General features: G+C 45.0%; 1 protein-coding gene across 3 annotated transcripts in view; it reads left to right on the forward strand.

The window, feature by feature from the left end:
* The window catches only part of LOC128699751 (trichohyalin), a 164,410-nt gene that overhangs the window by 75,091 nt on the left and 74,132 nt on the right, over window positions 1-15,187 (forward strand). For 2 of the 3 annotated variants that reach the window (XM_070086600.1, XM_070086599.1), the window contains 8 exons: window positions 3,477-3,563; window positions 5,717-5,932; window positions 6,896-6,999; window positions 11,104-11,633; window positions 12,175-12,198; window positions 13,397-13,660; window positions 14,125-14,232; window positions 14,759-14,995. In XM_070086600.1, the coding sequence (XP_069942701.1) occupies window positions 3,477-3,563; window positions 5,717-5,932; window positions 6,896-6,999; window positions 11,104-11,633; window positions 12,175-12,198; window positions 13,397-13,660; window positions 14,125-14,232; window positions 14,759-14,995 (1,570 nt within the window). The remainder of the gene's footprint in view (window positions 1-3,476; window positions 3,564-5,716; window positions 5,933-6,895; window positions 7,000-11,103; window positions 11,634-12,174; window positions 12,199-13,396; window positions 13,661-14,124; window positions 14,233-14,758; window positions 14,996-15,187) is intronic. The other variant, XM_070086601.1, reaches the window with a different exon arrangement.

Consider the following 15,187-nt stretch of genomic DNA (forward strand, 5'->3'; position numbering starts at 1 on the left):
GGAAGGTAGGTGGTGGTGGCCTGGATGAGGAAGGTAGGTGGTGGTGGCCTGGATGAGGAAGGTAGGTGGTGGTGGCCTGGTTGAGGAAGGTACGTTGTGGTGGCCTGGTTGAGGAAGGTAGGTGGTGGTGGCCTGGTTGAGGAAGGTAGGTGGTGGTGGCCTGGTTGAGGAAGGTAGGTGGTGGTGGCCTGGTTGAGGAAGGTAGGTGGTGGTGGCCTGGTTGAGGAATGTAAGTGGTGGTGGCCTGGTTGAGGAAGGTAAGTGGTGGTGGCCTGGTTGAGGAAGGTAGGTGGTGGTGGCCTGGTTGAGGAAGGTAGGTGGTGGTGGCCTGGTTGAGGAAGGTACGTGGTGGTGGCCTGGTTGAGGAAGGTAGGTGGTTGTGGCCTGGTTGAGGAAGGTAGGTGGTTGTGGCCTGGTTGAGGAAGGTAGGTGGTGGTGGCCTGGTTGAGGAAGGTACGTGGTGGTGGCCTGGTTGAGGAAGGTACGTGGTGGTGGCCTGGTTGAGGAAGGAACGTGGAGGTGGCCTGGTTGAGGAAGGTACGTGGTGGTGGCCTGGTTGAGGAAGTTCCGTGGTGGTGGCGGCCTGGTTGAGGAAGGTAGGTGGTGGTGGCCTGGTTGAGGAAGGTAGGTGATGGTGGCCTGGTTGAGGAAGGTAGGTGGTGGTGGCCTGGTTGAGGAAGGTAAGTGGTGGTGGCCTGGTTGAGGAAGGTAGGTGGTGGTGGCCTGGTTGAGGAAGGTAGGTGGTGGTGGCCTGGTTGAGGAAGGTAGGTGGTGGTGGCCTGGTTGAGGAAGGTAGGTGGTGGTGGCCTGGTTGAGGAAGGTAGGTGGTGGTGGCCTGGTTGAGGAAGGTAGGTAGTTGTGGCCTGGTTGAGGAAGGTAGGTGGTGGTGGCCTGGTTGAGGAAGGTAGGTGGTGGTGGCCTGGTTGAGGAAGGTACGTGGTGGTGGCCTTGTTGAGAAAGGTAGGTGGTTGTTGAGAAAGGTAGGTGGTGGTTTGGTAGAGGAAGGTACGTGGTGGTGGCCTGGTTGAGGAAGGAACGTGGTGGTGGCCTGGTTGAAGTTTCGTGGTGGTGGCCTGGTTGAGGAAGGTAGGTGGTGGTGGCCTGGTTGAGGAAGGTAGGTGGTGGTGGCCTGGTTGAGGAAGGTGCGTGGTGGTGGCCTGGTTGAGGAAGGTAGGTGGTGGTGGCCTGGTTGAGGAAGGTAGGTGGTGGTGGCCTGGTTGAGGAAGGTAGGTGGTGGTGGCCTGGTTGAGGAAGGTACGTGGTGGTGGCCTGGTTGAGGAAGGTAGGTGGTGGTGGCCTGTTTGAGGAAGGTAGGTGGTGGTGGCCTGGTTGAGGAAGGAAGGTGGTGGTGGCCTGGTTGAGGAAGGTAGGTGATGGTGACCTGGTTGAGGATGTTACGTGGTGGTGGCCTGGTTGAGGAAGGTACGTGGTGGTGGCCTGGTTGAGGAAGGTACGTAGTGTTGGCCTGGTTGAGGAAGGTAGGTGGTGGTGGCCTGGTTGAGGAAGGTACGTGGTTGTGGCCTAGTTGAGGAAGGTAGGTGGTGGTGGCCTTGTTGAGGAAGGTACGTGGTGGTGGCCTGGTTGAGGAAGGTAGGTGGTGGTGGCCTGGTTGAGGAAGGTAGGTGGTGGTGGCCTGGTTGAGGAAGGTAGGTGGTGGTAGCCTGGTTGAGGAATGTACATGGTGGTGGTTTGGTAGAGGAAGGTACGTGGTGGTGGCCTGGTTGAGGAAGGTACGTGGTGGCGGCCTGGTAGAGGAAGGTACGTGGTGGTGGCCTGGTAGAGGAAGGTACGTGCTGGCGGCCTGGCAGAGGAAGGTACGGGGTGGTGGTGGTCTGGTAGAGGAAGGTACGTGGTGGTGGTGGTCTGGTAGAGGAAGGTACGTGGTGGTGGTGGTCTGGTAGAGGAAGGTACGGGGTGGTGGCCTGGTAGAAGAACGTACGTTGTGGTGACCAGGTAGAGGAAGGTACGTGCTGGCGGCCTGGCAGAGGAAGGTACGGGGTGGTGGCCTGGTAGAAGAACGTACGTTGTGGTGACCAGGTAGAGGAACGTACGTGGGGTGGCCTGGTAGAGGAACCAACCCATCACACACACAAGTGATGGATTGGTGGATGTGTACGCGGGATGTGAGGGACTAGTAGAAGTACACATACACGGGGTGTGGGCAAGTAGCAGTACACATACACGGGGTGTGGGCAAGTAGCAGTACACATACACGGGGTGGGGGCGAGTAGAAGTACACATACACGGGGTGGGGACTAGTAGAAGTACACATACACGGGGTGGGGGCTAGTAGAAGTACACATACACGGGGTGGGGGCTAGTAGAAGTACACATACACGGGGTGGGGGCTAATAGAAGTACACATACACGGGGTGGGGGCGAGTAGAAGTACACATACAAGGGGTGGGGGCTAGTAGTACACATACACGGGATGGGGGCGAGTAGAAGTACGCATACACGGGGTGGGGACTAGTAGAAGTACGCATACACGGGGTGGGGGCTAGTAGAAGTACACATACACGGGGTGGGGGCTAGTAGAAGTACACATACACGGGGTGGGGGCTAGTAGTACACATGGGGTGGGGGCTAGTAGAAGTACACATACACGGGGTGTGGGCTAATAGAAGTACACATACACGGGGTGGGGGCTAGTAGAAGTACACATACACGGGGTGGGGGCGAGTAGTACACATACACGGGGTAGGGGCTAGTAGAAGTACACATACACGGAGTGGGGGCTAGTAGAAGTGCACATACACGGGATGGGGGCTAGTAGTACACATACACGGGGTGGGGGCTAGTAGTACACATATACGGGATGGGGGCTAGTAGTACACATACACGGGGTGTGGGCTAGTGCGCATACACGGGGTGGGGGCTAGTAGAAGTACACATGGTGTAGGGGCGAGTAGAAGTACACATGCACGGGGTGGGGGCGAGCAGAAGTACACATACACGGGGTGGGGGCTAGTAGAAGTACACATACACTGGGTGGGGGCTAGTAGAAGTACACGTTTCACCAACCAGTTATTTCATCAGTCCAAAACAGAGAATAAACGGTGCATGAGGTAATCTGAGAAGGTAGTCCCTGAAGTCTTTATAGGTGATCAGTCCCTCAGTCTTGATAACTCTTGGATATTAAGTTTTGGACATGTGTTATTCCTGTACAGGTGACACTGGTATCTCACATAGTGGCGAGTTTGTAGATCCAACATTTGTGGTGGTAGTGAGCTGGTAGTTATATTTTTGCTACTTATTGGAAGGACATTATTTCTCCATGGAAAATCAGGGAATGAGTGATGGTAAATGTTTTCTTTCTTTGAGTCACCCCTTTCTTGGTGGAAAATGGCACAGATGTTAGAAAATTAATAAATTTTGTCAAATATTCCTCCATGTTACTTAGTAGTTATATTCATGACTGAAACCTCGAACCTTCTTGCCTTGTTTACCTGCTGACCTTTCATCGTCACTTGCAGGGACTACAATGACCACAAGAGCGTCAAAGAGCAGTCTGGGTCAACCTCTTCTCTCAACTCCTTAACCAGCTATGATCCCAATACTAAGTAAGTCTATGCATCCACACACAAGTCATTTGTAATGTATCTTATATATTCTTGAGGGACAGGAGCATCGAGGGTCCACCGTAGACCCCAGCCAGACACATCAGCCACCTGACACTACAGTCTGCTTGATCTTGGCAGGAGAACTACTGAAGCTAGGTGTTTTTCTCCTCTGATCGTATGTTTTTTCCAGTCTTGAGAATTTTATTATCTGTGTAGTCTTTTGAACCAGTGATTAGAGAAACGCTTCAGTGACTGACAAAATTACTCCAGTCATTTTTTTATTAATGATTTAGGCTTTGTTTTAGACATATTTTTCTCCAGTAGCTTGAGCTCTATAATTTTATCACAGAATTGATGTTAACTATTTACTTCAAATAATTTTTCTTTAGATTTGTGGAGGTCACAATTATCCAGTCTTTATGTAGATTTGCACATGATTGTTCTCACTGTAAATTTAACGATAATCCCTATAGTTTTCTACCCACTTATCAGGAGCCTACAGTAACAGCTATGAGTGTGTGGTTGTACCCAGGCAGGTGAGGAGCGGTGATGTGTGCTCACTAAGCTTGTAGTGCCCCCTGGAGGCCTGCCAACCACAGGGTCGTGGGAAGTTCATGCGACTTACGTTAACAATATAAAAAATACAGCTATTTTTAATGCTTTCCTAACTTGTTCCACATTCGTTTTTTTTTATATAAACTGTTTAGTTTAATGGCAAAATACATAAACTGAATTATGCTGTAACTGTTGGAATGGTTTATAAATCTGTGAACTGCACGTTTTTTGGCTGTATTGCACGCATGTTGATCCTAAACCTTGTGTGATAACAACTCCAAGACCGCATCAATGGTGGACACATGCTATATGTATATTATTGTTCTTGTTGCAGCTGCATTGCGCTGTGCTGAGCTGGCTTATATTTCGAAGATAAAATACACACACACAAAAATTTACAGATCGCCTACGTACAATAGTCCTATTTGGTGAGCGACGACTGTGACTAGACTAGTGGTGTCATGACTGTTCTCACAGATCACATGAGGATTCTCATAACATGAAGTTATAGCTGAATACTGAATATGACTAATTTAGCTGGACTTGCAAAATAAGATTGACTTAGTATATGAGTTGACTTGTATTAATGCTGGTAGAATTACCCACAATATGTTAGGTAAAAGGACACAAGTGCAACTAATGTGACATTTTACTGTGAAAATGTTTCGCTCTCCAGGAGCTTTATCAAGCCGTAACGGCATGACAAAGCTCCTGGAGTTGACTTGCAGGTTCGATAGTGACTGCCACAGACAATTATTTACTGTCATTTGCCGTATAAAAAATCTTGTCTTCTTTCCTGTCCCCCGACCGTCTAGTGTGTGTGTCCCCTGGACCCTCTCATGTGTCCTCCACCCCCGTCCCCTCCGGACAGTCTCTCCCCGACCAACTAGTCTCCCCCGGACCGCCTCATCGCTCCATGGACTATCTCATTCCCTCCCACGACCATCTCGTCGCCTCACCCCCTACGACTGTTTCGTGTTCCTTTGTCCTTAATGTACATGGTTTTGTGAACACACGAACATAAGACTTTTATCAAACAACAAACATTTTTTTTATTCATACAAATAATTAATTTTTATTTCTTCCATAAATTCATAAAAGATATTTTACTTCTGTTTTAAGCATTAACTGGAAAAAAATAAATTACAAAACGTGAAGGCATAAAACTTTTTTATTAATAAAATATTTCTTTATTCCTGTCACAAACAAACGTTTAATAAGAAAATATCAAGACTTGTGGTATAATTTGTATTCATAATGAAGAAAAAATATTATAAACCCATGGAATTTATCCTTTAAATGAAGAATTTTTCTTTTAAATACTACCAAAAATTCCCAGGTAAGGTATTGAAGATTACTTAATAGTCGTTATAATTTATTTGTGAACTGCAAAAGAACTGTCAAAACGAAGTACAGAGTTTGAATTACTGGCATTTAGAGCCCAGGGGCAGTAGTGTAGAGCCCTCTGTAGCCTTCTAGAGCCTCTGGATAAACCAGCCGCTGCCTCTAACTCCCATGTCCTGTTCTTGTGCTGTCTCTACCGTTGCCTGCTGCTGCTGCTGCCGCCGCCGCCGCCGCTGCTGCCTTCGCACAAACAGTAGCTTCATCCGCAGACAAGATGATGACAGAGGCAAAGATTCCAGTGGGTATGGCTCCAGAGACTCCCTAGTGTCCTCCTCCTCCAGGGCCAAGGGCGAGAGTGAGTCTCCGGGAGCCTACAGGAGGACGCGATCTGACCTCAGTGCCGAACTCATCTCGCGAGCCAACGCTGAAGAAGAACGCCACCAAGAGAAGAAGTCATCGTTGTCGTCCAAGTGGGTCAAAGATCTTGGCATAGCGGTGTAGGCTATACTAAAAGAGTTGTGTTCAGGGAGGGAAGCAGGGGATGACTGTGCACAATATACTCGAATCTGCCAAAAAGATTTTTATTCTTTTAATACATTTAGTAATTTGACACACACACACACACACACACACACACACACACACACACACACACACACACACACACACACACACACACACACACGATAAGGAAGATGAAAACCAACATTGCTTCTTGAAACATCAATCTCGACTAGAATTGAAGTTAATATACTCCATCATCAGGTAATGTACAAAATCAGAGAAAACCAATTATAAAAACCAGGTCTAAACATAGGAGGGGTGTTAATGTTGCAGTTTAAAAACTGTAGTGTAAAGCACCCTTCTGGCAAGACAGTGATGGAGTGAATGATGGTGAAAGTTTTTCTTTTTCGGGCCACCCTGCCTTGGTGGGAATCGGCCAGTGTGATAATAATAAAAAATATATATATATATATTATATATATATATATATATATATATATATATATATATATATATATATATATATATATATATATATATATAATATGCAATGCAATATAAAACTCGTAGACTTTTAACACACAAGTAAAGTTTATCAGCAATATGTATTTAGTCTCGGGTATCAGCACCTTGGATTAAGACACTGAGGGCATCACTGTTTTATAAAAAATAAAGGTAACTTTTTTACTTTTACCCAAGACCACATTCCCCATACTAAGAAAAATAACATTTCCTTCATTGAAATCCCTCTTCCCTGTGCTTTTGAATTCCTCCTTTATGCTTTGAAATCCCATTCGTAATGAGAGGATAAATCCCTAGTTTTTCCTTGCTGCTTGAAGTTTGATCATTAACCACCCATACTGTCTACCGCGTACGGGTATTGGGGCTCCTGCCAACAGCAATAATTAATTCGTGGTTTGCATTTGCAGCAGTTCCAAGTCCTGGAACAAGTCGCGGCCGGTGTCATGGTCGGCACAGGACCTGCGAGCGGCCGTCGACGAGGCTAAGGAACAGATCCGCTCATCAAGAGAAGGTAACTCTACGTATTCATGTCCCAATCGATTGTGTGAGCATGCGAGGTTTTGTAAGATATCTTGAAATATATGGTGGGCCTGTCAGACCCTTGCAGTACCCTTGTTAGGTGTGCGAGGTAGAAGCTGCGCCCAGATTAAGGTGTTCAGAGTAAGTGACCGCTGTCGGTGTGACAGACTGTTAGAAACGAACACAACAGAGACTAGTTTCTTCGCTTGACAATTCTGCGTTCATGAGCGACCTGCAGGTGTTGTCATGAGCGACCTGCAGGTGTTGTCATGAGCGACCTGCAGGTGTCGTCATGTGCGACCTGCAGGTGTTGTCGTGTACGACCTGCAGGTGTTGTCATGAGCGACCTGCAGGTGTTGTCATGTGCGACCTGCAGGTGTTGTCATGTGCGACCTGCAGGTGTTGTCGTGTACGACCTGCAGGTGTTGTCATGAGCGACCTGCAGGTGTTGTCATGAGCGACCTGCAGGTGTTGTCATGTGCGACCTGCAGGTGTTGTCATGTGCGACCTGCAGGTGTTGTCATGAGCGACCTGCAGGTGTTGTCATGTGCGACCTGCAGGTGTTGTCATGTGCGACCTGCAGGTGTTGTCGTGTACGACCTGCAGGTGTCATGAGCGACCTGCAGGTGTTGTCATGAGCGACCTGCAGGTGTTGTCATGAGCGACCTGCAGGTGTTGTCATGTGCGACCTGCAGGTGTTGTCATGTGCGACCTCCAGGTGTTGTCATGTGCGACCTGCAGGTGTTGTCATGTGCGACCTGCAGGTGTTGTCATGTGCGACCTGCAGGTGTTGTCATGTGCGACCTCCAGGTGTTGTCATGTGCGACCTGCAGGTGTTGTCGTGTACGACCTGCAGGTGTTGTCATGAGCGACCTGCAGGTGTTGTCATGAGCGACCTGCAGGTGTTGTCATGAGCGACCTGCAGGTGTTGTCATGTATGACCTGCAGGTGTTGTCATGAGCGACCTGCAGGTGTTGTCATGAGCGACCTGCAGGTGTTGTCATGTGCGACCTGCAGGTGTTGTCATGAGCGACCTGCAGGTGTTGTCATGAGCGACCTGCAGGTGTTGTCATGAGCGACCTGCAGGTGTTGTCATGAGCGACCTGCAGGTGTTGTCATGTGCGACCTGCAGGTGTTGTCATGAGCGACCTGCAGGTGTTGTCATAAGCGACCTGCAGGTGTTGTCATGAGCGACCTGCAGGTGTTGTCATGAGCGACCTGCAGGTGTTGTCATGAGCGACCTGCAGGTGTTGTCATGAGCGACCTGCAGGTGTTGTCATGAGCGACCTGCAGGTGTTGTCATGAGCGACCTGCAGATGTTGTCATGAGCGACCTGCAGGTGTTCTCATGAGCGACCTGCAGGTGTTGTCATGAGCGACCTGCAGGTGTTGTCATGAGCGACCTGCAGGTGTTGTCATGAGCGACCTGCAGGTGTTGTCATGTGCGACCTGCAGGTGTTGTCATGAGCGACCTGCAGGTGTTGTCATGAGCGACCTGCAGGTATTGTCATGAGCGACCTGCAGGTGTTGTCATGAGCGACCTGCAGGTGTTGTCATGAGCGACCTGCAGGTGTTGTCATGTGCGACCTGCAGGTGTTGTCATGAGCGACCTGCAGGTGTTGTCATGAGCGACCTGCAGGTGTTGTCATGAGCGACCTGCAGGTGTTGTCATGAGCGACCTGCAGGTGTTGTCATGAGCGACCTGCAGGTGTTGTCATGAGCGACCTGCAGGTGTTGTCATGAGCGACCTGCAGGTGTTGTCATGAGCGACCTGCAGGTGTTGTCATGAGCGACCTGCAGGTGTTGTCATGTGCGACCTGCAGGTGTTGTCATGAGCGACCTGCAGGTGTTGTCATGAGCGACCTGCAGGTGTTGTCATGTGCGACCTGCAGGTGTTGTCATGAGCGACCTGCAGGTGTTGTCATGAGCGACCTGCAGGTGTTGTCATGAGCGACCTGCAGGTGTTGTCATGAGCGACCTGCAGGTGTTGTCATGAGCGACCTGCAGGTGTTGTCATGAGCGACCTGCAGGTGTTGTCATGAGCGACCTGCAGGTGTTGTCATGAGCGACCTGCAGGTGTTGTCATGAGCGACCTGCAGGTGTTGTCATGAGCGACCTGCAGGTGTTGTCATGAGCGACCTGCAGGTGTTGTCATGTGCGACCTGCAGGTGTTGTCATGAGCGACCTGCAGGTGTTGTCATGAGCGACCTGCAGGTGTTGTCATGAGCGACCTGCAGGTGTTGTCATGAGCGACCTGCAGGTGTTGTCATGAGCGACCTGCAGGTGTTGTCATGAGCGACCTGCAGGTGTTGTCATGAGCGACCTGCAGGTGTTGTCATGAGCGACCTGCAGGTGTTGTCATGAGCGACCTGCAGGTGTAGTCATGAGCTACCTGCAGCTGTTGTCATGAGCGACTGCTGCATGAGCGACCTGCAGGTGTTGTCATGAGCGACCTGCAGGTGTTGTCATGTGCGACCTGCAGGTGTTGTCATGAGCGACCTGCAGGTGTTGTCATGAGCGACCTGCAGGTGTTGTCATGAGCGACCTGCAGGTGTTGTCATGTGCGACCTGCAGGTGTTGTCATGAGCGACCTGCAGGTGTTGTCATGTGCGACCTGCAGGTGTTGTCATGTGCGACCTGCAGGTGTTGTCATGAGCGACCTGCAGGTGTTGTCGTGTATGACCTGCAGGTGTTGTCGTGTATGACCTGCAGATGTCATGTAAAAACAAATTTCCACTTACTATTAATTAGATAATTATATTTTTATCATTTATTATTACTACTGCTTATATTCTTATTCGCAAACTGCTTCTCTAAGTCTCCCTCACTATTTATCAACTTAAAGACTATCGACAACTAGAAAATCATGATACTTATACCGTAGTAATGATCATCATTGTAGCTTTGCTATATAAATTTATTGTTTTGATACTTAAAATTATCAATATATTTACTAGTCTTATCCTCAGACAATTATATTAAACTGAGCTTACAAATAATATAACACAAGAGTATAAAATGTCCAGGAGTTTTAATTCTCGACTTTAATCTGCCGAAATTCTCTGCATAACCAGCGGCTTTCCAAGGTATCTGAGATAAATATTAACACGTGTTTTACCAGTTATTTGCGTTTTTCTAAATTGTTATATTACGTATGGGATTAAATGAAAATCAGTACATGTATACCGAGATACTCCTCGAAGCATACATGCACATGTATACTCGTTAAGAAAGTGACATACTTATCAGAATATATATAAAACGATAGTTTATTAATTCAAGTACTGGATACTTAATCTCCTGAAACTTTAGTTTTCATATTTCTGGTTGGGTAATATTGTGGTAAAACTTCCAATCTGGAATATTTATAGCCTATAAAAGCCTAGTTTACCTAAAACTATATTAATTATAGACTCTAAGTTCATGCACAACTCTTACATTTTTCTGTAGGTGTTATTGATGTATCCATCATTTGCGAGGTTACATAAAGTATTGAGAGAGCCAGCACAGTCATGTCGGACGAGCATAGTTTACACAGCAAAGTGTAGCAGCTACGCACTGGTGATTGTCTACATACACAAGCTCGTAGCTTTCGGGACTAAATCTACACCCAGAGCTTTGAACGTAATGAGTTGGCCAACCGGAGTCAAGCATCTCTGCTGCATAGAGAAATCTTTTCTCTGTATACCGTAGTGTTCTTGTAGGAGTCTAGTTGCTGGATGGGTGCGTTATTTAAACTTTTTTTTTCTATTAATAATATACAGTTGTACAACCTAATAAGCAGCACTTGTAAATTTGAGTATGAATCGAAGGGGAGGTATAGGAAGGAATGTAGCACTTATATTCTAAAAATAACTGCTATGATTCAATTACTGCAGAGATTTCATTCCTTTGGAATTTTCTCCTGTACTTCAGTCATGTCTATTACATTGCTAGAGCAGTGAAGCATAATTCATATTCTATAGGCCTTTTCCTGTTATTTTCCCTAATGAATTTTGGCATCTTTTTCATCCCCAAGTTAATTTATGTACAGTATATGATTGTGTGCATGCGCTGCTGGCGCTTTGCTGGGGAGTTAATTTAGTTTCGTTTTACAGACTTGCACCGCCTATATGGAAGCTCCAGATCGTTGTCGCAGGACCTGGGCAGCCTCGGTGACCTCCGGGACGGCTCGAAGGACTTGTCGAATAATACCGACAAGGATACTTCGACAGGTTATTCCTCCTTCTCCTCCTATCTGGCCATGCGCACTAAGTCCCCCGCCAGGCCTGCCCTCTCCAGGACCTCCTCCTTACAAGGAACTTCTTCTACTTCGTCCTCGGTAAGAAGAGACGAAGAAGAAACCTCTAAAAAAAAGGAGGAAGAGGAGCCAAAAAGTACGAAATTTTCGAGCGAAATAAAAACTTCGACACCTTCCTCGTCATCGAACGTCTCTGACACTAAGCCGTCCAGGTCGTCTTTGTCTTCCTTGTCGGAGGGAAAGACATTAAAGTCTTCTATTTTACCGTCCATATCTGAAACGAAGCCACCAAAACCTCCCTCGCGGCTAAAGCCTTCCATCAAGCTGGGGGAGATCAAGGAGGCAACGATAGATGAGAAACCCAAAAAGAGTATTGTCAGTCTCAGAGTAAGTCTTCGGTGCCTAGTTGTTCCTCTACAATTGACCTCCCTAGAATTTATTTTTTCTTTTGCTTTTCATATTTTTTTTACGATTTTTGTCTTGTACATGGTTTATTTTATAACAATTTTGTGACAAAGATTTTTAAGTGTCTGGTGGGGATAAAAAAAATTACCGATTAGCCTAAATGCATGAAAATATTCTACAATTGTGTTAGTTGAAGGCACAAGTCTGCCATGCAAATCAACCGAACCAGCCAGTGGATAGATTAAAACGTGCGAAAGTCATAATACAGTAGCTGGAACACTTAACGAATCTTTAAACTGAAATTGAAAAGTTGAAATTTTGGCCCGTCGTGGATCAATGAAAGTTGATAAGTCTTCAGGACGGTCATACTGACTACTGTACAAAAATTAATGATTCGCATGTGCATTTTGGCTAATGGGTAAAATAAAATTTTTTCCACTGACTTGTTCATTTTGATATCTAAAATGAGATAATTTTTGAGGAATTATATTTAATATAAGTTTCCGATTTGTTTATTTACCAGAACGAAGGGTACAGTTGGAACAGAGTAAGTATGTTGTAGCCCAAACCTTGATTGACTCTCTTGTTTTGATTTGTGGTTATCTGTTGGGGAGGAGGTACATATCCTCCCACCTTTCTTAAAAGTGTTTACTTACAAACCTGTGCTCTCTTAGCCCTATTCCTAGTTTAAGGATAATTATTATCTGAATGAGCTGTGACTCTATAAATATTCACTTAATTTGTGTAATATTTCTATAAAACCCCCAAATATTCCACTTAATTAGTTTTTTGTGTAATATTTTTATAAAACGCCCAATTTAATTGCTATTTATGGAATGATAGTCTAAATTGTGTAGATAGATACACTCGCTTATATACAAGTAGCGACAAACTAAATATTCTGTCTTGACGTAAACTAATTTTCAGAACATTACTCAAGAATTAGAAGGTATGTTCTCGTAGCTTAAAGAGATTCATAACCTACGAAAGAAAAGTGATATTGGATTCTACAAGTACCTTCATATAATCCTAAAGTGGTATAACCCGTTAATGTATCATTGTCTCGTGGCTGGAGGAAATTGTACACTAAGAATGTCGTACTTAAATGATCACGTTAGCTTTCTTGCTTACATATTTCTTTTGTTTACCCTCTTTGTATCTATAAGCTAGTATGCTCCTGCACTCTGCTCTTCTAAATAAGTTTAAGAGCGCCGTTCCAGCTAATTTAGAAATTAATTCTGGAAGCTTATTTTATATTAGTAGTGATTTTTTTTAAACCTTCTGAATTTCCGATTTTTTTTAAAAGGCATCTTATTAGTTACTTTTCACTGTACTTGTGATAAAAGTGTAGAATAGATTTCACTATGCATAGGCAATGCCTTTATTTTAGCACGGGTAGACTTACTAATATTAATATGCCTGGTGAATTAATTTCACCCAGTAACTTATAATAACGATCTTGTTAAACTCCCAGGTTTGATTTTCTAAACACTTAATAAATAAAACAAAATATTATTTAATTTGGTATTTTTTAAAAGTTACTTTTAATCTTCAAAATCGCTCTAAAATGTTAATTAACCAGCAACTAACCGCGAGGATTTTCCTCAAGGTAATTTCTCTTTAAATCAGTGACATATACTATGAATTTCTAAAGTAATGATTGACAGCCTTCGACGCGAGAGTGACTAGCATGAGATTCCTGAGCTTCACCATTAACATGATCATCATTTATCTCCCTCCTGCAGGAGGTTAAGAGCGAAGATGACTCCGCGGATGCTACCTACGTGATCCAACTCTCCAAGCCCAAGAAAGAGCCAAAGAGAGTGGAAATCGACCTTCAGTCGGAATTGGATCGCCTGCAGAAGGAACTGAAGGAGAAGGTAAAGCAGATCGAGGAGCTGTCGGAGAAGTCGGAGACGCTGGAGAGGGAGAATAAGGAACTCATGGGCAAGAAGCCCAAGTTCGGTGATGTGAGAAAACAAGCGGAGCTCACCAAGATGCAACAAAAGGTGGGTTTTCCCTACATTAACCAAGGTAACACTTATGAAGCGACTCGTGAACAGATGTTACAACCGTATTGGAGTTCTGGAGAACGATCGTAGTGGCTGCGCACTGCAGGATAGGTAATGTCCGTGTTCTTCTAAAAACACAGCTAGTAAGGAATGAGTGATCGTAAATGCATTTCATAGCTAAACGGAAAATTATTCTAACATATTTACATGCGCCGGGTCACCATCTGGAGAAGACCCGGGCCGGAAGTACCGGCAAACCCCTAATGAATGAATAAACATTTACATGCTAGAAAACTTGTGTATATTGCACATCTCGCATATTTCTTTAATAATATTTTAGCAATTATTTAGCAAGCAAATTATATTTTCGTTCATTTGCGTTCTTAAACTGACAACGAATCATTTCAACGAACAATATCTGAGCGATGACAAAAGTAATTCCACTTCTCTCAACGTTTCAGTATGACGACCTGAGCGAGGACATGAAGAACAAGAACAAGGAAATTAAAGACCTCAAGAAGGAGATCGACAAGCGACCGCTTCCAAAAGATGTTGAGAAGACCATGGAGGTAAGACGATGTCCCTCATTATGTATATGTCGTGCCGAATAGGTAAAACTTGCGATTTTGGCTTAAACACTCTTCTTGCCGAATAAGGCAAGCGAAAATTTGTGTATGTAATAATTTCGCTAAAATCATTCTGAACCTAACGAAAAAAAAATATTTCATTGTTTATTATTAAATTATTGTAAACTTATCTAAAATATATTGAGTTTGATTAGGCTAAATTAAATTGCGCCTGTTATAATAAGGTTAAGTAAATTTTTAAAGGTTCTTTTGGCACAAAATTATTAATTTTTACACTAACATAAATGAAAAAATATATCTTGGAACATATAAGAGAAAATTTTAGGAAGAACAAAATTTTAAACGAGTTCTTGCTAGCTGACCAGTGTTACCTATTCTGCACGATATATATAAATATAATATATATATATATATATATTATATTATATTATATATATATAATGTATGTATATAATGCATTTCTGGCCTACTTGTTGCTCCACTTTGCGGTAACTTGCTCTGACAACAGGACCTGAGATCGAAGCTGCAGGCGGCGGAACAACTGTGTGAGGAGCTGATGGATGAGAACGAGGACTACAAGAAGGAGATCAGAGCTCTGGAGGAGGAGATCGAGGAGATGCAGGACAACTTCCGCGAGGAGCAGGCTGATGAGTACCGGGACCTCAAGCGAGAACTAGAGCAGACCGCCAAGAACTGTCGGGTTCTCCAGTTTAAGTTGAAGAAGGCAGAAAGACGCTCCGACATGGTTAGTGTTAGAGACACCTGCGAGTGAGCTGTGTCAACTGGATCATCCTAGACAGGTCCTTAAGTTATAAGTATTATTAACAAATCCTTGGGTGTTAAGATAAAAATCTTCACAACTTTAAGTACTATAACCTACACTAATTTTGGAAACCTTATAAAACATAAGAAAGCCTAAAGCATTATGGATTAAGAT

This window comes from Cherax quadricarinatus, chromosome 19 (assembly GCF_038502225.1).
Source record: "Cherax quadricarinatus isolate ZL_2023a chromosome 19, ASM3850222v1, whole genome shotgun sequence".
NCBI lineage: Eukaryota > Metazoa > Arthropoda > Malacostraca > Decapoda > Parastacidae > Cherax > Cherax quadricarinatus.